Source organism: Colletotrichum jinshuiense, chromosome 4, assembly GCF_051148585.1.
Source record: "Colletotrichum jinshuiense chromosome 4, complete sequence".
NCBI classification, from domain to species: Eukaryota; Fungi; Ascomycota; class Sordariomycetes; order Glomerellales; family Glomerellaceae; genus Colletotrichum; species Colletotrichum jinshuiense.
In genome coordinates this window covers 1,439,750-1,462,404 of record NC_139311.1, presented here as the reverse complement: position 1 = coordinate 1,462,404, position 22,655 = coordinate 1,439,750, and the positions used below count along the sequence as shown (strand labels likewise).

Below are 22,655 nucleotides of genomic sequence, written 5' to 3'. Positions count from 1 at the left end.
CCTTGAGAGGCACTGGCCTCTCAGATACGCAACCAAAGCTACATAATCACACGTGTCTGCAAATGGGGCCATTTAACTGATTGCGCTTGATTTAATCTGTTTAGGGACTCTAATTTTGATTATTGCGTTGGCCACTTTATGATCACTAGCACAGGGTGTTGTAAGCGAACAGATAACATACTGCCAACATCATCACGCTTGCTCGTTTCTTTGTTGCCAGAATGCTGTATTATATCTAGGGTATCTTGCACGTCCTTCACAACCCACGGCCCTCTTACACGCCGCTCCACTTGCCAAACTTGGTGTACCGCTTATACATCTCACGTAAAATCGCCCTGCCGCTGACGTCCATGCTATCGTTTAGAATCTTCCTCACCTCAAGCGGCGTAATGTCAAAGATGGAGTTCATGCCAGGCTCCAGTGACTCGCGGACATCCCGCGGCACATCAACGTCCAATTGAAACTTGACGTACGCCATCAGAATAAGATACATGTGACGGCCTGCGGAGCGCTTTGCGGCATCGGTCGCCGAGTCGAGGGCGCTGAGGTGCTGTACTCGGGACACGGCTGCCGCAGCGGGCTCGCACACGAGGGTGACGAGACGCGTGAACTGCGCAGCGTGCTTTGCGCGGATGGACGTCGGAGTCTTTTGTTGCGACGAAGGGTGAGCGAGGGTCCCGAGGAGAGCCTCTAATGTGGTGATGAGAAGGTGGTAATGGCCTTCGAGCCGGAGGCGATGCCTCTTGATGACGACCTCCATGAGTTTGCAAAGCCACTGGTATACACTTGGCGAGGCACCGAGAAGGTGGTTCGGGTCGTCAGCAACGATGACTGCTACAGTGCTCAAGGTTGTCTCGATGTTCCACTGAGTCATGGAGTTCGACTTGATATCGAGCAGCTGGTGGAGGACTTCAGCCGTCCTAACGAACTCGCGTACAGTCTTTGCCTGAGCCAGGTACCTAATCAGCGTACCGTGGGCAGTAGCCAAGTCGAATGATTTGGACTTGTCAAGGCCCGTAGGAGCTTCTGTATTGCTAGTCAGCGATTAGGTCTTGGCGATGGAAAGAGGAACTTACCAGTCATCTGGGCGATGACACGGTGGGTGGCAAGCAGTTGGCCTTCGATTGACACACCGGCCTCAACTGTGGAGTCTGCAAGAACGCCAGCAAGCAGCTTTTGGACATACTGGACCTTGGCTTCGTAATCCAGACCAGTGATGACAGCATTGACAGTGTCTTCTAATACAGACTGTCGGTTGAAGTCTGAAAGCGGATCAGGGGCAGGCCCCTTGGGCAAGGGTGCTGACAAGGTGCTGCTGAAGAGTTGGTCGAAGGAGGTGGGTTGAGAATTTGCTAGTTGTGACGGGAAACGCTTGATGAGGAAGGACTGCAGCTTCCAGCCACTTAGGTACCCGTTTGTAATTGCCTGCTGACTTGCTTCTTCCAACTGAGGAATCTTGACCTTCAGCTGTTCGGCAACGGAGTCAGACAGAGCCTCAGCTGCATCAAGTGAGATTAGCACTCGGTTGACCAGAGCTTTGTCGACCTTTTGTTTCCGCCAGGCTTTGGCAAAGTCGCTCAAGGTATCCTGAACAATGCTTCCCAATGTCGACGCTGTCTGGTCTACGTCGAATACCGCAAGCTTTTCCTTGGGACTAGCTTCAGGGAGTGCAACGGACAAGAGGGCCTTGAGCAGAGTGACTTGAACCAGAGAACCCTTGCCAGCGATATCTTTGAGAAGAGTAGAGACGTTTTCGAAATACTGCGTGCGCCATTCTTGGTGGTCGTTCATTTGTCGTATGGTTGCCGTTGCTAGGTGGTAAAGAAGCTGAGACAAACCAAGGGCCGTCTTGGAGTCGCTCTCGGCACAAGTTGGTGTCAAAGAATTGGCAATATTTTGGAGGTCGGAAAATGCCATATTCTGATAAAAGGTTGGTTTCCGCATAATCTTCACCAACAGTCCCAAAACCAGATGCCAATTTGACGGATCTAACTGCCCGGCTAGTTGTATCTTCGGGATTAACGTTTCCATAAGGCGCTCTCTTTGTTGTCTTGTCAACGACTCATCGGGCACTCTTGACAGCTCGACCATCGCGACTCTGCTCCGCTTCTCGTTCCAGGGATAGGATTTGCTCGAGACTTTAGCAATCAATTCTGTGATGTAATCCACAACCCCGGTGGCAAGCTTCCTGTTGCTCAAGTTGTTCTCGTTTGATACGACTGCATTCAGGACGTTTCCTAGGTTCGTTTCGCCGTCCTTGAAAGAGATCTTTTCGCCAAAAACTCGCTGCAGGTATTCCGGTAACGCGCTTGAAGACTTTGAAAGCAGAGAGACAAGTCTTGAAGCAGCTAGAGGATACTTGGCGCAGAATCTGGGAACATCAGAGGTATTTGAACCCGACAAATCCCGAGAATCTAACAATCCATCGAGGTCTTCCAACTTTACCTTCTTCAGCAATCTTTCCACAAAGGACGTGAGCAAAGAGGCGAGGTTGGACTGGTCACGGCCATCTGGGTACATGGATAACCAGAATTGGTATGCACATTCCAAAGCCTCGCAGGTATCTTCGTCATCGAACTTGGCCTTTTGGAGTGCCTTTGTCAAGTCGGCTTGAACCTGGTCCCAGAGTGTGGTTGACTTTTCGTAGTCCAACCACGATATCGTTTTTGAGATAATTCTCCATCGCAGAGAACGAATGTCGGATGGAGTCTTGCTAGATGACCAGACTTTCAAGGTGAGATCTGAAAGCTGAGTTCCGACAGCATCAGCAAAGTCATCCTTCGTGATTCCGGTTCCGATGGTGTTGAGGAAAATAAGAACAGCAGCTGGGCGGAGGATCTCATGCCCCTCCACCCACTGGAGCAGGTTAACCAATTGATTGGTAGTCAGCGACTTCTCGACACCTTCAATAAGCGTGGAGTTCCGGTGCACCATGGTGAACCACACAGGTCGGCTTCCGGAGCGCAAACTCTTGTCCTCGAACTTTGAAAGTTGGCCGAACCATTTCTTCAGGAAGGTCGATAAATCGCGGGCACTTTCGAACCCGACGATCAAGGACTCGATGAGTTCACGCATAATCTCCTCATCGGCATTCGCGCCAACTGCGGTGATTCTGTCGCATACTTGATCAAAAAGCTGCGAACCCTCTTCAGACTGCAGGAAAACATCGGCGTCACACTTTGCAATGAGCGAAAGAAGACGCCAGTCTGTTTCGCTGGGGCTTCCAACGATTGCATAGTTATTGCACACTAGGCGGAGATCGCCCAAGGCAATGTGAGATTTGTTCACGATCGCTTCTTCGAGCATCGCGGCCACTGCACGTGCTTTTTCACTGCTAGGCAGCTGTGTGACTGTACGCTCAGAAAGCTTGAAGACCTCCTGCATCCAAGCCTCTTCGGCCTTGGTTGTGGTGAGCCCACCAACGACTCTTGGCGCAGCTGACACTAAACTGTAGAGGATGGGCACCGCAACTAACGCAATACTCTTCGCCATCTCAAAAGCGCGGGTGACGACTTCAAGGTCGCTTTTATTAAGGTATGCCGACCTAGCCGGCAGGACCAGATTGCGCTGCAAAAATTTCTCGAGTTCTCGAGTCCATAGTTTGACCACTTGGTCATCGGAATTTAACACATTCTTGATTTTGCCGAGGATGGAGAAGGACGTGCGTGAAAAATGTGTCGCTACTTCTAGTGCGTCGGTGCCGCCTTGGAGGTGTAGGTCCCAAACGGAAGAGAAGACCCTCACCCAAGACTCTTGCGTTTCGAACTGTTCGTTGTCGGAGGCTGCCAAGGAGTAGTCGCAAAGAGACAACATAGGTGCGAGGTATTCTACAGCATCGGTGGCAGGTTGAGCAAAAAGGGCTTTGATGTGTTCCGCTCCCATCCTGTCGTGGGCTGACCATTGCGCCGCCGGGTCGAGGCGTGCAAGGAGGATCTTCAAGGCGCCAAAGATAGCCTCCCCAGTACCCAGGCAGCCCTCAAGTGACTTGAGCGCCTGCAATTCAAAAGTTGCGGTACTTGTTCTCTTCCTCTTCTTAGACTTTGAGTCTGTTGTATCGGCTTCGGCACTGGGTTTTGCAATGCTCTTCAGGGTTTGCTGAAGAACCGCCATAAACTTTCGGTCGGCGAGAGACTTCGCAAGGGAAAAAAGGGGGATCCTCTGGAAGGAACAACCGAGAATGCGCCATGTCAGGGGAAATCGTCGTATCGTCTCGGCTTCGTCGTTATTTGCTTTCATGACCTTGAGGAGCCATCGAAGGACACTCTCCTCGGCGGCAGAGAACTGGCTTTGACCGGCCGATGTAAGTTGCTTCCAGACTCGATCGAGGTTTTCGCCATTGGGCCCAGGGCCTGTCTGGTCAAGGGATCGCACGGTCTTGACTAAGTCCCTGTCCGCCGTCTGTGATGATGGTTAGCCCGAAATGGGTTGAGGTTAACGTTGAACATACAATCGTCTCGGAGGACCGACTGGGGCTGGTATCGGTCATTTCCACATCCATGACGGGCAATGAACGGCAAGGGGCTTCAAGAGGCGCGCAGATCCTCTAGATGCGATCAGATGCATGTTAAACTGAGGCTCCCCGCGATTTTTCCTGGAGCTTTCCCAAAATTTCAGGATTCTGCCGCCCCACCTCTTCCGATACGGTCACCGAAAGCACACCGAGACTGACCGCCCTCGGGTCTTCATCATCAATTTGCCGGGACTCTCCGAAAACATCACTTGGTTTAATTCCACCGCTGAAGCTCCGACCTCGACAAAACCATTGCGCACCGAGTCAATTGTGTAAGTGACGCCTGTCAGGCTTTTATTTAATACATTAAAACTGATCAGCAGCTCCCTAGGGAATCGACGACCATGTCCGACACCTCCATTCCCCCTCCCCCGAGCGCCGTGGCGCGACCCGTCAGTGAGGCACTTCTCAACGAGAAGGTAGCTCCCCCAATCGTCAACTTTGTCGATGTTCGAGATTTCTAACCACGATCTTCTAGTGGGACCACTGCCTCTCCAACCTTCTCGTCAAGTCCACTCTCGGTCTCGGATTCGGCGTCGTCTTCTCGGTTCTCCTGTTCAAGCGCAGAGCGTGGCCCGCGTTCGTCGGTGTCGGCTTCGGAGCCGGCCGCGCATACGAGGAGTGCAACTCCAGCCTGAAGCAGGCTGCCAGAGAGATCAGGAAGCAGGCATAGATGCCCAATATCGAATTGGTAGACGACGCGATTCGGAGCGGAATAAAGCTGTACAAACACACTACGTCACACGCACGTGAAGCTCGCTAGGGAGCCAGAAGCCGGCAGGTCCTATGCGATCACCCTCAGGAGCCGGCGAGCCTAGGTTAGGATGGGGACGAGCGAGGGAATAGAGTCATTTTATTTGTCTGTCTACCTCTGTTTATGTGTTGTTCGTGTGCTGCAGCAATTGGAAGCTGGGCACGTGTCGTGACCTTCCATCCACACCAGGCCTCTCGCTGAACCGCCTTGACAACTGTCGGCCAATCTGTACGGAACGCTCTGGTACTCGATTTGTGCTCTTTTCAATATCAACCAGCAAACCCTGCTCGGCACTTGAGGCTGACCCGGCTCCAAGTCCTGGCGAGACACTAGTACTCAATCCTCCCAACCCGAGTCTATCGCCCACTGAAGGCCATCCCCGCGATCTGAGGATATTCTTGGCTGTGACATAGATTTCGTCTCTCATCTCCATGATGCGGAGCTTTGTTTTGACTGACCACCAAACCGCTTTGATGCTTGTCACGATCGATGGGCGCCTGCATTATGCTCGGTGGACTGCAATGTACTGTACAAATCTTTTAATTTTTAATATATGTTTTTTTTGGGAGGCCCCATGAGCAATGTTAACATGCGGCGGAGTGCCTGTTTACAACATCGACCTAGAACATGACAGCTAGGACGGAGACAAGAGCCAAGACTGCGATAGCAGGACGTAAATTTACAAGGGTCTCGGCCCTGATTCTGTGCGAAGATGACCCTTATATTACTCCTTTGTTTCCTTTCAGTGCTTTATTCGCAGCAAATCATTGTGCCGTTGATAAAGCTCGATACGCTCGTTTCCCTACACTGTTAGGCATCATAGGGTTAGAAACCAGTTGCTATCAAAGTCTGACCTAGCCGTTTGACGGGGTGTTGGCTGGGACGTGTCGTCAAGACTCAACTTAGGAGTGACAGGCATCATTAGAGTTATAATACACAGTTACACTTGCTTGAGCGCTGATAGGCGAATTTCGAGGAAACAAGGGTTCTTGTATTTTTATGTTGTAATCAAAGGTACATATAAGAAACGGCATTGATTGGGCGGATATGAGAAGCTCTGGTGACTCCTCAGTTGACGACTCCCGTGAAACCGGGACAGCCCCAAGTAATGGCCATGAGCACCTGATACATAAAAAATATCACCGCAGAAGGGGGCAAGAAGGACAAGGGTGTGCCTTTAATATTAATATAAGTGTTGATGGTAGCATCAATGGGCTGCCAGTAAGTATATAGTAGGATATGGTTCACGATACTCGTCAATGGGAGGTGACCGTTGAATACGGCAGGCTTGGTAGGGCGGAATCCACTTACACCAGAAGATCATAGACTTTGGTCAATCCTAGCATGTTTAGCTTATTCGTCCCGCAAGAATACCCCCTGCATTAAACACACGCTGGAACTTGATGATAACAATTTTTCAAATTGCACCTTTTGTTTATTTCATTGCAAATATGCCTTAATAACAGCATTCCAACATTAAAACTGTCCAGATTGAGCAAGTGTTAACATGATACCATCTGCATACCTGGCATTCGAAAGCCCTTACAGCGGCGCTGTAAGTGTGATTCAAATTATGTCATCCGAAGACAATTTATCCAGTACAAAAAATCAGGAAAGGCTAAAGGGAAATGGCTACAACACAGCTGGTTCAGGTCGGATTCTTCCAACTAGCTCGGCGATTGGGGCTGCAGTCTCCGATGATCTCCACTGCACCGAGGGACCGGCTCCGACCATCTAGACAACCGAGTTGATTTTATCCAGGGTCCATCTTAGTTCTATGGAGTTTTGTCACTTAGAAAACTTGTATTAGTTGAAATAAGATAAAACTCCTTGAGCCTATGTAATATTTAGCAAATCATTTACAACAGAAGAGTGTCATCGCAGGTGGTCATCATGAGTAGAAATCCATAGACAATCATTGGCCGGAAGACCACAAAGATCCCCAGGGCTGACTAATGTTTTCAAATCCCCAATTGCCGCTACCTACCGCCCACCACCTTTTACATCATAAGCTACCGTATTACCGAACGGCTGCATCTTTAATTTTCTCTACCACTGCCCCCCCAGCTCAACAAATCCGCGCCACAGTGCGCCAACATCCTTACAATGGCAACCTCTCTCCGATGTGTCCACGCGCCATCGAGCGCAAACATCTTTGTCCAACTCGCCCGCCGTACACCGACATCCACCCCACCGGCTCCGATTCTCTCGGTCTTGATTCCTCGATGGAAGCCGGCCGCCGTCGCCACCGCCAGAGTCAGCATCGGCGCAAGTCGCAGTTGCAGTTCCGAGGCCTTTTCACGGATTAGGGCACCACAACGATTCGTTCGGAGGATAGTCCTGCAGCAAACCCGCACGTTCACAGTCTCGGCGACAAGATCACAGACAAGATGCGCTTATAACCCGCAAACGGACGAGGACGGGCAGGAGATGAAGCTCGAAATCACCGACAGAGCAGGCAAGGTATGTGTAGCTTCATGCAGCCTCGCAACCAACAACTGGACCCATAGACCTAACCGAAACGCAGCGCCTTTCAGAAATCATGAAGAAAGACAACAACCCGAATCTGGCGTTGAAGATACAGGTCGAGAGCGGCGGCTGCCACGGCTTCCAGTACTTGATGAGCTTGGTAACACTACCCGAGAGCGACAACGCAGAGGATTGGTCGAAGGTTGTTGGAGAGGACGACACAGTGTTCCAATACTTGCCCGACGACGCCGACGCTTCCATCGCATCTTTCGAAGGTCCGAAGATCGTGATTGATCAGCCTTCGCTAGACCTGTTGAAGGGCAGCAAGGTGGACTTCACGATGGAGCTCATTGGGTCTCAGTTCAAAATCACCGACAACCCATATGCTTCAAGTAGCTGCGGGTGCGGAACGAGCTTTGACATAAAGATATGAGCAAAGCTTTGTGGGGCATGGTATACTTTTGGCAGAGCTAGCGGGTGGGTGGGGGGTTTGTACATTATTGTTGCGCATAGCCCAAAAATGGAATTTTGGCCAGGCGCATGGGGATCACATCACATAACACATCCACATACATACATACATACACAACTCTTAAAAAGAGGATTGCATTGCTACTCATAGAACAGGGAGGATCGAGAATCCGAAGGTCGTCAAATGATCAATTCACAAATTCCCTTTTGTGGTTATCAACGCCGTGCAACCATGCCAATCATATAATGAACCCTTGGTATTCTCAAACCTGCCGAAGCCCGAGTAACTAGACAAACCGTGCCGAACCCCTTTTTTTGATCAAATCCCACAAACATCCACCTTAGTTCATCTGGCGGACGAGAGCGTTGATCTTCTCCTCGCGGTTGCCGAGGTCACCGCCCTCGATGAAGTGCTTGAACTTGCGGGGACGGAAGCCACCGGTAGGGTTGCTGAGCTTGAAGGGCCAGAGGAAGTTGGAGGCCTGCTTGAAGTTGGGGCCGACGGTGTAGATCTCGTGGATGAGATCCTCCATGCAGACAATGCCGTACTTGCCGAGGTTCTCCTCGATGATGACGTTGTCGGTAAGAGCGACACGCTGCTTGTTGACCTTTCCGTAACCACGCTTGTAGACGAGGTCCTTGACGGTCTTCAGGTTGGGGTAACCGTAGGCGATCCAGGGCTCGACAACCTTGAGCATCTCAGTGGTGGCCTTGGTGACCTTGATGAAGACACCGTTGTTGATCTGGAGGAGACGGAGGAGCTGGAGGATCTTGCGGGGCTTGGGGGCGATCTTGTTGATACCCTTGATGCGGATGACGAAGATCAGGGTAGACTCGGCGGGAACGTAGGCAGAGTCGTTCTCGCGAGCGACGCGGGAGAGGCGGACCTTCTCGCGCTCGGCATCACGGTACTCCTTGATGTACTTCTCGGCGCGCTGGAAGATGACACCACGCTTCTCCTTGTTGGCCTTTTGAAAACAAGTTAGCAATTTGTTTCATGAACCAATGATTCTAAGTAAATGTAGTTGATCCGGTAATTATCAGACCCGAAAGAAGGTTAATTCCAACAGCATCGACCGTAGTCTAGTCGTGAAGGTATGTTATGCATCATGATGTGGGGGAGGAATAAAAGAGCGTGGGTTTACTTACAGCCTTGCGCTTCTCGGTGGCGATGTTGCGCTCAGCGCGAGCCTTCTCCTGGGACTTGCGCTTCTTGAGAAGGGTCTCCGGAACCAGAATCTGGTTGGAGGTGGGGACGGAACTGTAGACGCAGATCAGATTAGTACGCAGTCCGACATACTGCAAGCAGCATGGAAAGAGCGCCGGTGCGAGAATTGCAGCTGGAGCGCGACATTCTCGCTATGGCTAACTCGAGCGATGACTTTGACCAGTGAGCTGGAGAACAGGATTGTTACTGTCCCTGGTGGGAAGAGCGACACCTTGAACCCTCTACTCATCTGACAACACCTCAAACACGTTGAAGTGTTCAAGAACATGTGCACGCAGGTGATTAAGCTCCGATGGCAGACTTTCCAGTGCAGCCAGGGGGCTAATCATACGGCAATGAATTTGAGGGAGAACGAGTGACCGTTCATCCCCAACACCCTAGGTAGCATCTCTCCATCCGCAAGCCATATTCCAGGTCATGAAGGAAGGAGGGAGAAACGTAGGAGGGATCGAGCTGAGAGCCAGGCTTTCACCACGAGGTGAAGCAAGGTCTCCAGCGAGAGGACCACGACAATCTGCAAAACATCGAATAACACCGGGCACCCATAGAGGGATGGGATGCTGCTTCAAGGACATGGGTGAACATACGTGGCAGCCATCGTGAAGGAGTTGGTGGTTGTCGGCGGTTGTCGTCGAAAATTGGTCGCTGATCAGAAGGAAGCAGAAGAGAAAAGAGCGCGATGCCGAAGTTTTAGCAAAATAATTCTCTCTCTCCAACGGGCGGAATTGGGGCTGCGCAGGGGCCACACAGGAAAATTCTTGTTCGCTTAGGTAGGGTTTCTCACGGCGCTAAACCAAATGAAGCGTTCTGCCGCTACCAACCGCCCCTCCCCCCGTCAGGGCACTCCCGCCCACTTTTCCTCCATTGTTTGCGCTTGTGAAATTTCCTTTGGTGGGAGACCCGAGAGACCTTTTTCGCAACCATCCGACTAACCACCACCGAAGCAATTCGCCAAACACAGCAGTCACGATGTCCGGAAACAAGAAGACCGTCCGTCCCGCCCAGGAGAACATCTCCTTGGGCCCCCAGGTCCGCGAGGGTGAGTTTGGAAGCTCCAGAATTGCGTTGTCGTCGCTGCCCGCTTGAGGGCGTCGCGATGTTTGCGCGGAAGATTTCAAAAAGCAGTTTTGCTGACTACCCCGCGATCAATAGGCGAGCTCGTCTTCGGCGTTGCCCGTATCTTCGCCTCTTTCAACGACACCTTCGTCCACGTCACCGATCTTTCGTAGGTCTATCCATCTGTTGTCGCGAGCCCGGAAGAAATTCCGGATCCCCCTCGCAGGCATAACGAATATCATACAATGAAGCTTGGTGGTTCAGCATGGCTAACGTTCTGGGTGATTCCAGCGGCCGTGAGACCATCTGCCGTGTTACTGGTGGTATGAAGGTCAAGGCCGATCGTGACGAGTCCTCCCCCTACGCTGCCATGTTGGCTGCCCAGGACGTCGCTACCCGCTGCAAGGAGCTCGGCATCACTGCCCTGCACATCAAGATCCGTGCCACCGGTGGTAAGTTCTCGAGTTCTGAATCCTTTGGTCAATGAGCCAATGCTGACACAACTGCTTCAGGTAACGGCACCAAGACCCCCGGCCCCGGTGCCCAGTCTGCTCTCCGTGCCCTGGCCCGTTCCGGCATGAAGATCGGCCGCATTGAGGACGTTACCCCTACGCCCTCCGACTCTACCCGCAGAAAGGGTGGTCGCCGTGGTCGCCGTCTCTGAGCGCCCGGTTACATATCATGTTGGCCTGGGTGGTCTCGGGACAGGAGTGCTCATTGTTTGGTTTCTTGGTGGCATCGTGAAAAACGAGGGGAACGGCTTCTTAGCCTGGTCTCCATTCTACGCACTGTGACATGCCTTCTGCTGTGGGCGACAGTATCTATCGTAGACAGAATAGAAACTCGCCATAATATGGCCTGAACTCAAGAGTAGCTCCTGAATCCTCGACAAAGCTGTGCACATAACTACATGCGTTCATATGAGGTGAAGTGAATTTCAAAGCGGATTGCGGCGCTGTTGCATGGGTAGTGAATGTCATTGCGATCGGTCGTATGCAATGAGGACTTTATGTCTTGTTTATATCTAAATCTAGAGTGCCTTCGATTCCCACGATATAGTTCCTGTCGTCCACCCTTAGCCTAATTCACCCGACGAAGGCATGCCCAGTGTGTATCTACCCCTCGAAGAGAGGGTTATCAAGCGAGTCCGCTTGCCCGTTACTTGTATCCAGGTTTCAAGGACCACATTCCTCTGCCGGTGCTACCACCCTTATTCAGGTCAGCTACCACGTCCAAGGCCGACTTGAACTCCTCGGTCTGTTTAGGTGTATGGCAGTAAGGGTTAAAATGGTCCACCAACATCTTGCTGGGGATCTTTCCTCCATGGCGTTTGATGAAGGCTTGGATCAGGAGCACAAAATCTTTCTGCTTTAGGTTTTTCTCCGTGCCTGGGGTCCCGGATCGTGAACTCGTCCCACTCGTTGGCCGACTTAACCCTTGACGGTCGGCCAGACTCGTCATCACCCCGGAGGAACCTGGTCCACCACGTCGTCGATGGGCAATGGGACGGCCTGCTTCGCCGACTTCGCCGGTCCAAGTGACGGTCCCAATAGGTGTGCGACGCGCTTCTTCGCCTGCTCGTCGGAGGTGGGCGGCTGCAGCCGATGCTACCTTGTTCGCCTCGTACTGGTTCATGGCGCGATCCGCTTGCACTGGCTTCTTTCCATTCATGATTTGGTCATGCTCGTAGGCGCTCTCCACAGATCGGGCAAAGAGGTTCTCCGTCATCCGCTTCTCGTCGTGAACTTGCTTGTCCTCCGCGTACTCCTCCATTGCAGCGACGCCGGAAAGTTGGCGCACAGCGTTGACTTCATCGTCGACCTTGATGGATGATATGGGGACTGTGTTTTTGGAGGGTCTGTCATGTTGGGCAAGGACCTCCGGCTTGCTGTACTTGATCTCTGCTCCCTCGAACACCTTACTTCTGTCGGCGCTCACCATGCTATGACCAGCATCGCCGAAGCTGAAGAGATCGTAGAGATCGGACAAGTCGAAATTTGCTCGTTGTTTTGGGTCCTTAAGGACCTTGTTGGTCATGAACTGCTTGAATATTTGACGGTGATATATCTTTTCTTCAATGGTGCCTGATGTCATAAGTCGATAAATTGAGACGGGCTTCGTCTGGCCCAATCGCCAAGCTCTTTCCCGGGCTTGCATATCCGTAGATGGGTTCCAGTCAGGATCGTATATGATGATCCGAGTTGCTCCAGTGAGGTTAATGCCCAAACCTCCAGTCCTCGTGGTTAGAAGAAAGACATCAACAGCGGGATCCGTGTTGAACTTGTCAATCAGAGCTTGCCTCTTCTCGATAGGTGTCTCTCCGTCCATGCGGAGGTAGGTCATTCCATCCATCTTTCCAATGAACTCTTGGAGAATGTTGAGCATGAGCTTGGACTGAGAAAACAGTAAAGTTTTGTGGCCGAAACGCTTCCACATTGGCAGCAGCTCGCTCACCATCTGCATCTTGCCAGACCTTTGAGGAGCCCCCCAGTCGTACCCCGGTTGCTTCTTCTTTCTGTCATTAACCAGATCCGGATGGTTGCAGATCTTCCTCAGTATATCAATGCCGTATAAAGCCTGTCGTTTCTTTGCCATAATTTCAGACACAGCGTCAGACCTCAGAAACCTGATGTATTCTTCATTTTGGTTTGGTGTCAGCTTGCAAAAGAGTACCTGTTCGGTCTTCTCTGGCAGATCTGATGCGACGTCAATCTTGAGGCGCTGTAGAAGGTACTGGCTAATGGTCTCCTTCAGAGTCGTCGCGCATTTTTCAGCGGTCAGAACCGCAAGGTTGGTCGCAGTTGCGTAGCCACCTTGTCTAATGGGCATCTCGAACTGGGTTCTAAAGTTCACCAGCGTACCTAGGCGCATTGGGAAGATGAAATCAAAGAGTGACCACAGTTCGGTCAAGTTGTTCTGGATTGGCGTGCCAGAAAGAATCAACCGGTTTGGAGTGTTGAGTTGTTTGCAAGCAACAGTAATCTCTGCGTTGGGGTTACGGATCTTGTGGCCTTCATCGAGGATCGCATATGCCCAATCTTGAGACAATAGCTCTGCCCCGTATGATTGCAGGCCAGAGTAGGTAGTAACAAGAACGTGACCCTGCTTGGCGACTCGTTTGACGATTTTGCGTGCAGCAGTGCGATTTCTGCCACTTCCATAACTGATATTGTCGAGGTCGGACTCATCCTCACGTTGATTCATCATTCCGCTGCCGGACGAGTGCAAAATCGACACTCTCAAGGGGGGCCACCACCGGTGAAATTCGTTGACCCACTGCTTTAGCACAGTCGCAGGAACTACGACTATGACGGGTTTGTCGAGCTTCTTGCTGTAATGCAGCGCGGATATGAAGGCGATTGCTTGCACTGTTCACGTGGTTAGCTGCAAGCTTCGTTATCAGGCTGCGATATCACATTACCTGTCTTGCCCAGGCCCATCTCGTCGCCAATGATACCACCCACGCCTTGTTCGTAGAGCTCTGCAAGCCAGTGGACCCCGGTCTTTTGGTAGTCGAAGAGTGACGGATGGATGTCTCCAGGCAATTTCAAGTCATTGCCAAAGATGTGATCTGGATGGTCAGGTGATGGCTTGAACCACTCTTCCTCGCCATCATTCTCAGCTAGGATATCTCCATCTGTACCAGCACGCCGTTGACGAGCTCTACTCCGTCTTTTGACCCAATCGGCGAGCCGTGCCTGGTAGCCTGTTTCATTTCCATCATCGACTCCGCTAAGGTCTACCTTGGCTCCTTCGACAGCAACTGTATTACCTGTAGCTTGTTTCTTCTTTCCTTTACGACGCTTGCGGCCAGTGGCTTCTTCTTCACTGGTGTCTGAGGCATATTGGCTCTCTGGTGAAGTGGCAGTGGTTGGTTCGAAATCGTCGGATGATCCTTCCCGCTGCACTTTGCGTTTCTTTCTGGGGCGTAAAGAGAATTCGCTCTCTACAGGTGCTGACTCGACCTCGCGTTCTTCAGCAAATCCGGGCATCCGCAGCACCTGATGCGATTTTGGCTCTTCGGTGTCGCTCACAAAGTCCTTCTCTGCCGCATCTTCCTCAGCCTCGATAAGTACATCTGCAAGTTCACCCTCAAAGCCAGCTGGCCGCTCACCACCAAGGTTTGCAAAAGGGGTTATCTTTCCCGTTCGGACAAGGAACTCTCGGTGCGACTCGCCAGGTAGCCTCCTAGACTTGTTTTTGACGGTATCGTCCGCGACCACGGCAGCTTCTTCGCGTCTCTTATCAATACGGGTTTGGAAATCGGAGATGTCACTGGTGGCCTGCTCAATTTGGAGGTCGAGTTTATCGATTTCCTTCTGTACGATCCGTGCCTGGTAAGGATTGCGACGGGTTGCTTCTAGCTTCTTCCGTTGCTCGCCTCTTTTTGTTTCGAGCTGGACTTTTGTGGTTTCGAGTTTCTCAATGCGCTGCTTGTCTTTTTTGTCCTCGGCTTCAATTAATGCCGCGTTTGCCTGCGCAGTGATGTCCCGTTCCAAGTCATCTTGGTCTCTGATGTCTGCTGTGATATTCCGCAGAAGCGCTGCTTCGTCAGCATCACCATGCACCCGAGACGTTGTCGCATTCTGACTGGAAGCATCGTCCTTGAAAGTTGTGCTCCCCTCGCGTACCAGTTCACCACGCGCCGGGTTCTCTTCGTTATCGGAAGGCATTTTGTAGCCAGATCCCCATGAACTCTCAGATGCTCACGACTGGAAACATTCAGATCAAATGATTCCTCGCTCTACTCCAGCTGTCTGAAAGGAGGCCAGAGGAATGTCTTTTTGATGGGGCTGTCTGAGTGAGGTGAGAGAGATTAGGATAGACGAAGGCGGCGACGCGAACAATAAGAGGTGAAGGGCGACCGAATGCAAAGCCCAGACTGGCACTGAAGCGGCAAGTCAGCAAGAACCAGGCTCGGAGGCTCTTGGCTTGAGTCGTCGGGATGACTCACCTCAGCTGTGTGAAGAAAATTGCAGGCGCGTCAAACTCTGGCGACTATCACCGATCTGCCTAATAAACCTATGACGCCACTGAGAAAGAGGAAGCGAACGGGTCGCGCGGTCAGGTGCCTTGAACAAGGGTCTTAATTGAACGGAAGAGTGGTAGGTTTGATTGGTGGGCGAAATAGAGGTGGAGCTCTACTCTTAGTCGTTGAATCCAAGGCCACCGACACTGACTAATCTGCCACGAACCGCGCAGTGAGCTTCTGTCCTGACAGCCTAGATGGGTAGCCACAGCACTCATATCTCTCGACAGCTTCCACATTAGCTCTTTTGCTCTAAGACTTTCACGCTCACATTTCATAACTTTACAAAGCCTCCACGCATTTATCTGTATAGAACAGGAAGAGACAAAAAACATGCAGGGACTTTCTGAATCATACTAACGTTAGTCTCTCTTCTACAACCATGATCGGTCATAGGCCTTCATCGAGCCTTGTTTACATGGCTCGCCGGCTCGGACTACGGCAGTACTCCTCTGGACCAACTCAAAGCGTCTCCAGAATGTCTCCTGCCTGGCTTCAATCCATTTTAACAGCCAACGGCAGTGCAGATGCACCCAAGCTCTACTCGTGGGGCTTGTCAAACCTAGAGGATCACACGCCATTCTCGGACGTGATCGGTGACCGTCTTGGTGGCTCAACGTCATGCCCACGCCAGGACGACTCATACCGACGGATATACATTCTAGGCATTGGAAACCTCGGCATACTCTTTGCTAGCTCGCTTGCATCTTTGCCAAATCCGCCGCCAATCACTCTAGTCTTCCACAGAAAAGAGCTTCTCCAGTCTTGGCGGCGCGAACCAGGTATTGAGATCACACGCAGCGGCTCTTCACACAAGCACTCAAACTTTGACGTGGAGCTATGGTCTGAAGAACCACCTACAAGTGGTGAGAAAAGAGAGATTACAGACGGCAGGGGGATACGCAATCTGATTGTCACAACGAAGGCGTCTCAGGCTCTCCCAGAGGTCGATCGAGTCCGTCGCTACCTCAATGGCGATTCCACAGTAGCCTTTGCCCAAAATGGCATGTGCAAATTGTGGCCGCCCCATGGGACAACGTACACAGCGTCACGCTATTCACAGACACCCGCATCTCACCCCAACTGGCTGGCGTGTGTGACAACTCATGGGGTGACCTCTTTGGGCCGGTTCAAGAGTGCGCACGCGTCTGAGGCAGATATGAAGGTAGGACCAGTTCTCCTTGGATTGGAAGCTCCTAGAAACGCTTCATATCTGTCCGACATACTCTCCCAAGCCCCGAATCTCAACGGGCACACTGTCGCACAAGATGAGCTGTGGATATTGCAGCTAGAAAAGCTCGTCGTCAACTCAATCATCAACCCACTAACCGCCGTTCTTCGCTGCAAGAACGGTGATTTATTTGTCAACAAAGAGGGTCCAATAGCAAATATTATTGACATTTTGCTACTGGAAGCAAGCAAGATCCTCCAAGCTCTAGTCAAGGACCGGAGTACAGACGCAATTCTGAACACAATTCGCGGCGAAGCCACGTCACACATGAAGGAGACAAGCAGCAAATGCGAATATCAACGCCGCGACCTCTTGGATCGTTTTTCACAGCCCCGACTCCAGGAAATGCTGTATAGTGTTGGGCACAAAGTCCGGGAAAACACGAGCTCAATGCTGCAAGACGTTCGGGCTGGCAAACAAACCGAGATCAACGAATTCAACGGCTGGCTTGTCGAAACAGCCGCTTACCTCGATGCTGATTTGGATGTAACCTATCACAAGACTCTGGTCGGTCTCGTTGAGAAGGGCACTGTCCTGGACGCAGATTCTCTCAGCAAACATTTTCCTCGCCTTCTGGACTCGAAGTCAGGCAGTACCTGACAAAGTTTCACACACCGGGCTAACCCCCAAGTTTTCAACAGCAGTTGCATCGCCTAGAACCCCGCTGGATATAATGCAATGCCAAAGTCCCAAGGCTTTCGTTGACCTTAGCCCAACACATCATGAATATTGTCACAGTTTCTTCTTTCCGGTTAGCTCCATGAACCAAGATATTCTGCTATGATCCAGGGAGAACACTGTCGACGACACCACGAAGCCAGTTATTGTGCCAACAACCATCAAGGGGCATTGTGGACCAGTTGCCAACAAGGGCTCTGAGGCATAGGGCAGTTCTCCCTATAGGTCTGCTTGCGTTTTGAGCCATTTGCGGAAACGCCTCCTGGTTGACCTACCCGATTAAAAAGGACTACTTGCCTCGTAACAAACCTCAGCTGCGCTGTAACCTTCTGCCAGGTTCGTACCAGCCACGCTGCTCACTCTACCGCCCAACATGCTCCCGAAAATGCCAACGTGGCCGAGTCTCCTCCATAGATGCATCCCCCTGGACCCCTCGTTTCCCAGAAGTACTTCCGATTCTGCTAAGCACGGCACACCGCGCTGGCGCTTTCAGGGGAGGATGATCATCCTCATTCGCCAGCTTCGCTTACTTCCTCCCCCCTTAAAAGACCGCACTATAGGTATAATACTGGGTATGATATAGCACCGCCAAGTATACTACCAGGAGAACGAGGTACCCGCAGCCACCATTGGAGGACCCGGCCAGAAAAGTCTTTCCAAGGAAACACTCACGCCCGTATGTGTCGCCTCACATTTTCACCCCCCGCTTACTCGATGCCGACGGTGCCGGTGATGAGGTGTGCGAGCGGACTTTGTGCGAAGCTACGCCCACACCCTCCGGCGCTTTGCGATGTGAGAGATTTTCATGTACGGTTCTGCTCTCTAGCTGCCCACGAAACGCGTTCTCTCACAGTAACATGGAAGTCTCCTCTACGGAAACTCGAACGTGAGTAACACTAGACAACGACACCAACAGGGTCAACAAACTCGGATAGACATACGCAATCAGACAGTAGCAATACATCGGCATCTTGAATCAGAACAAACATCTTTACCGAACCAAACAGGCATAATATAATGTGCAAGTAACGATTGTCGCCTAAAACAACCTTGACAATGATCTGTCGAGGTAGCGGATCTTTCTAGCGGGGCTATCGGCCAACAATTCTCTGAGCAGCCCGATCTGAAGTCGGCACAGACGTCAGGGCCATCTGGCTTGAAGTCACGCCATTCCTGTTATAGCAGCGCGACCTGGTTCCTTGCATTCATTCTGGGGCTTGATTCTGATACCTGACACGTTCAAAAACCTGGTCCTTCAACAACAGGCTACTTGGCAAACAGTCAAGCTAGAAGTGGAGTTGAAGGCTTCCATAATCACGATCAAGGTAAGCCAATGAGAGCCTGCATGCCTTTGGTGTTTATTCATGCCGTGGGTTGCATTTACCTTGAGAACCACAACAGGCGGATCAACATTGTGGAAATACCAGCGGAGATCATAAGCCATGATTGCGCTCCATTTTCGAATGAATGGACCCAAGTTGCCCTGATGCTACAATTCTCCGATTGGCCGACAGGGGTGGGGGAAAAACCTCCGGTGCATCACGGAGATTTTTGGGCGATGCCTGTCTGATGGATTCTCCTCAGCCCATTGTGGAGATCATAGATGACTTCAATTCCGACCCAAGCTCAGAACACCTCTTTTGCAAGCATTGGCGGTGACCTAGGCAAAACCGAGAACATTGCAAAAAGAAACTCCCAGAAGCACACATCCTACCAAAATATACCATCCCTACCCATGGATATATTGGTGGGCCAAATCATGGTGACTGCCAGGGCAAGCAAATTCATCGAGGTTACACCAATGTTGACCCGCATGACGCCCCTACGCAAGCGTTGTTGGACCGTCGTTGGTCCCCGGCTACGGTAACGTCAGTAAGCCGCTTGATCCAAGCTTTCCTTCCGGACTGGCGCACGGAGGACCAACTGAGAGAACAGCCCGGCCATGGATTCCCTGCCGAACCGTCCTTTCTCATCTTCATCTTTCCGCAGTGCCCCAACACTAAGACGTCTGAGGCACTTTGGACTGGACTTATTTCTTTCCCAAGTCGTTGGGCCTGTTTTCAATCTCGGTTGCGGTGCCATTCACGCGACCGATTAATCTGCCTGACCTCCATATCAGCCCTGGAACTCGGGGTGCAACAATACTACGATGAAGTTTTAATGACCATACAAAAACCACGGGCCCTCGTTCGCGTTCGATAATCATGGGCCAGCAACCCTTGGCGTTGGGGTCGAGCATTTCCACTATAATAACCCGGCAGTTAACATACGGAAACCCATTATCAACCGCACATCAAGGGTTTCACCTTCGGCGTCTCATGCGCTGAGCCCGCTAGTTCTGGCATTAAATTTGCTAACTGTTGACATTCGTCCGAAGAAAATATGAGACAGTGACGGGATAAGCACGCAGACACTCATAGACAAGAGAGAGGGGATTGGGTAAAGAAAGTCTCTGATTTCTTGCAACTCACCGCATGAGACAAATGGCGATTTTAGTACGCTAACTCGACCATAGAACCGTGGTTCATGGTGTTTTGGCTTGCGTGATCTACACTATGCGATGCGGCCGGCGACCTTACCACTAGTTGGTGCAGAGGTCACAGTCGCAAAAAGGGCCATGCACCATACCTAGTCAAAGACTCCGATTCCGCCATCAGACATAGTCCACCCTGTGCCAAAAGACACCCGGACTGATGGTCCCCCACATCCAGCAGGTGGTTTCCGGGCAATAAAGTCTCTGAGGATAGGTGCTTTAAGAAAAATGTACATCAGAGAATGCAAACCTGTGAGGGGGAAGGGTGGTGATTGGTAGCATGGTTTCTGGCTAGGAGCCGGGAGCCGACAACTGGACACAAACGTGGTGCGGTTGGCCTTGCCTAACCCTCGCTCGCCTACACTACTCGAGCCTGGTGTACCGATGCAACGATGCAGTATCACTTTGCATAGGCGGTAACATGCGGAACCTCTCAACCAAGGCTAACCCGTCACGTCAATGTCACCACGCGCGACTCACGACACACTTGCCTCGCGTGCATGCATCGCAAATTCACACCGATCTGCCAGTGGAGGGGGCATGGCACCCTGTGGGAACTACAAATGTGGCATCTGGGCGATTGACCGCTTCTTTCACTGGTCATGAGTTCTGACGGGTGGCTGGTGCCGGGATATGACAGGGTAGGGGGGGATATATCAGAATTCCCTCGCCTTATAACGTTAGTGCCTGGATTGAGCCGCTTCTAAACCGGTCTTCGTGGGTGGATAAAGAGACGAAAGAGGGATGCCATGCGACTAATGGCCAGCGTCGATGACTGGAGCTACAAGAGCACGAATCCCAGATCATAGGTCTATCATCATAACAGGGCAGCCCTCAGGGCACAGTGCCCTTGGGGCTTCCGGCGTGATGATGCCAAGGGCGGCACATGCGGAGCAGATGTCCACTCTGCGGACATTTTCAAAGCCTTGCCCCGGTCAGGCCAACCCTAAGGTCCAACCTGCTTGGTATGCTTACGGGGATGTGTAAACCCTGTGCCGGAATGGGGAGGCAAGGCCTGGTCTCTCCCTACCTCGCCTCCGCGCTCTCTTCGGACCTGTCAATCTCTCCCTATACCGACTGCTTCCTCGGAATTACTCGCCAGGTTAACATGTCCAACTATACTGGACGTGGGAAAGGCGCCGAGGAAAGGAAAAAACAAACGATAGCGACATGCCCGAGATTAACAAGCCGCCCTCGCCTAACGCCGGCATGAAACGGACGCAACCGCCACCCCCCCCTCCAACCGCCCGTCAACCGCTCATTAACCACAAACACTTTCGCATGCCCGAATTTAGCAACAACGCCGTCTTTGATCCCCTAGAAGTTTCCCCGGAGTTTTGTTTTGAGCCTGGGGGAGGGGGGGGAAGGAACGCCGAGCACAAAGCTTAGCTCGACTCTTTGGGGTGCCCAAAAAACAGGGCGCTGAGAAGCGGCTCATGTCACAACTAGCTGGGGCAGAAAAAGAAAAGAAGAGACAGAAAAAAGGTACGGTCGCATACGTCAACGCCAGCCAGGCCGCACAACAGCCCGCGTCAAGCCCGCGGGCCGTCTTTGGGCCTCGAGAGTAGGACCCCCCCATGTATCCCTGGGCCCTTGGGAAGCCCTTGGGAACTAGTGTACACATGGTGCCCAACGGGCCTGCGTACTGACTGGATCAGGCACCTTGCTGGTGTGGCAGCGGCTGCATGACTTTTGTGCAATGCATGCATGTACATACATGTGGCGGGAGATGGATGCCTGCCCCCCCCTCGCCCTCCTCCTGCCCGTCCTGCCCCCCTCCCTTCTCGTCCACATCGATCACTCACAGAATTTTGGGTACGGATATATGCTGGTGATTTCTGAGGACGCACGCGAAGGTTTGCGATTACCAGTGGGAACCTGTAGGGATTTCACAAAAAAAAAAAAAAAAGAGAAACAAGGCAAATCGGAGGATATACCGCCCGCATGACATACATGGTGCCTAGGCCACCACGACACTGCACTCTACAGGATGCATTCTCTTTTTGGTACAGGCTAGCCTCTCTCAGCCCCCCGTTCGGGGCCAACTTACTGCCAACGACACCCAACCCTGAAATGGTGTTAGCCTGCCGCCGGTTCACTCTCTACTTAGTTCGTGTCATCAGTTTGGCAAGGGCTGCCCTCCACTACTGGATTCAAGACAAAACAAAAATATAGTTATAGCTACAGATGCGTAGAATACAAAAGTGATGGGGTGAAGTAAATGGGGAAACAGAGGGCATGAGATGTAAGGAGCGTTTTGGGGGGAATAGACAGACAAAGTACAAGTAAAGAAAAGAAAAGAAAAATCAAAAAAAAGGACATCATCGTTGATCCTAAACCGCGCATGTATGCAGAATGCGTCTCTCCGCCTCCACCCATTTTCCACCCGCGAGACGCCATACCAAGCCAACCCACCAACGATCCCCCCCCGTATTCGTTGCAAGTTTCTGGTGAAAGCCGCCAAAGATTAGTGCCGACTGCCGTCCGTGTTCCAGGACGGAGACTGTCGGATATGCGGGAAGCGTCTGAGACACATCGATGCAACCCAGCGACGGTGGCCGGGAAAGCAACAAGTCGTCCCCGGGAGCATCGAGAAGAACAAAATAAACAAATGGCCGTGTATTGCGTGGTTCGGTGTGCGCCCCCAAGTCTAATGTGTGTGTGTCATGAGTTGAGATAAAGGTGTAGGTCGAGTA

General features: G+C 51.8%; 7 protein-coding genes across 7 annotated transcripts; 4 read left to right on the top strand and 3 right to left on the bottom strand.

Annotated features, from left to right (window-relative positions):
- Positions 1-274: 274 nt before the first annotated feature.
- EsH8_IV_000369 (Urb2/Npa2 family-domain-containing protein) lies at positions 275-4,498 on the bottom strand (the record flags this gene model as incomplete). Its single annotated transcript, XM_083265259.1, has 3 exons — positions 275-1,026; positions 1,077-4,398; positions 4,448-4,498. The coding sequence occupies 3 exons, from the start codon at positions 4,496-4,498 to the stop codon at positions 275-277; spliced, it is 4,125 nt and encodes a 1,374-aa protein (XP_083124154.1).
- A 356-nt stretch (positions 4,499-4,854) lies between these two features.
- EsH8_IV_000368 (MICOS complex subunit MIC10) lies at positions 4,855-5,183 on the top strand (the record flags this gene model as incomplete). The annotated part of the gene is made up of 2 exons (XM_083265258.1): positions 4,855-4,929; positions 4,989-5,183. 2 exons carry the CDS (start codon positions 4,855-4,857, stop codon positions 5,181-5,183), a joined length of 270 nt encoding a protein of 89 aa, XP_083124153.1.
- A 2,187-nt stretch (positions 5,184-7,370) lies between these two features.
- Positions 7,371-8,166, top strand: EsH8_IV_000367 (HesB/IscA family protein; the record flags this gene model as incomplete). Its single annotated transcript, XM_083265257.1, has 2 exons — positions 7,371-7,727; positions 7,792-8,166. The coding sequence occupies 2 exons, from the start codon at positions 7,371-7,373 to the stop codon at positions 8,164-8,166; spliced, it is 732 nt and encodes a 243-aa protein (XP_083124152.1).
- A 379-nt stretch (positions 8,167-8,545) lies between these two features.
- On the bottom strand, positions 8,546-10,030 carry EsH8_IV_000366 (60S ribosomal protein uL30; the record flags this gene model as incomplete). The annotated part of the gene is made up of 3 exons (XM_083265256.1): positions 8,546-9,172; positions 9,354-9,465; positions 10,020-10,030. The coding sequence occupies 3 exons, from the start codon at positions 10,028-10,030 to the stop codon at positions 8,546-8,548; spliced, it is 750 nt and encodes a 249-aa protein (XP_083124151.1).
- A 371-nt stretch (positions 10,031-10,401) lies between these two features.
- Positions 10,402-11,152, top strand: EsH8_IV_000365 (40S ribosomal protein uS11; the record flags this gene model as incomplete). The annotated part of the gene is made up of 4 exons (XM_083265255.1): positions 10,402-10,471; positions 10,585-10,657; positions 10,780-10,940; positions 11,001-11,152. The coding sequence occupies 4 exons, from the start codon at positions 10,402-10,404 to the stop codon at positions 11,150-11,152; spliced, it is 456 nt and encodes a 151-aa protein (XP_083124150.1).
- Positions 11,153-11,646: 494 nt separating this feature from the next.
- Positions 11,647-15,161, bottom strand: EsH8_IV_000364 (DNA-dependent ATPase RAD26; the record flags this gene model as incomplete). The annotated part of the gene is made up of 2 exons (XM_083265254.1): positions 11,647-13,856; positions 13,910-15,161. 2 exons carry the CDS (start codon positions 15,159-15,161, stop codon positions 11,647-11,649), a joined length of 3,462 nt encoding a protein of 1,153 aa, XP_083124149.1.
- An 834-nt stretch (positions 15,162-15,995) lies between these two features.
- On the top strand, positions 15,996-17,348 carry EsH8_IV_000363 (ketopantoate reductase PanE/ApbA C terminal-domain-containing protein; the record flags this gene model as incomplete). Its single annotated transcript, XM_083265253.1, has 1 exon — positions 15,996-17,348. One exon carries the CDS (start codon positions 15,996-15,998, stop codon positions 17,346-17,348), a length of 1,353 nt encoding a protein of 450 aa, XP_083124148.1.
- Between the last annotated feature and the right edge of the window lie 5,307 nt (positions 17,349-22,655).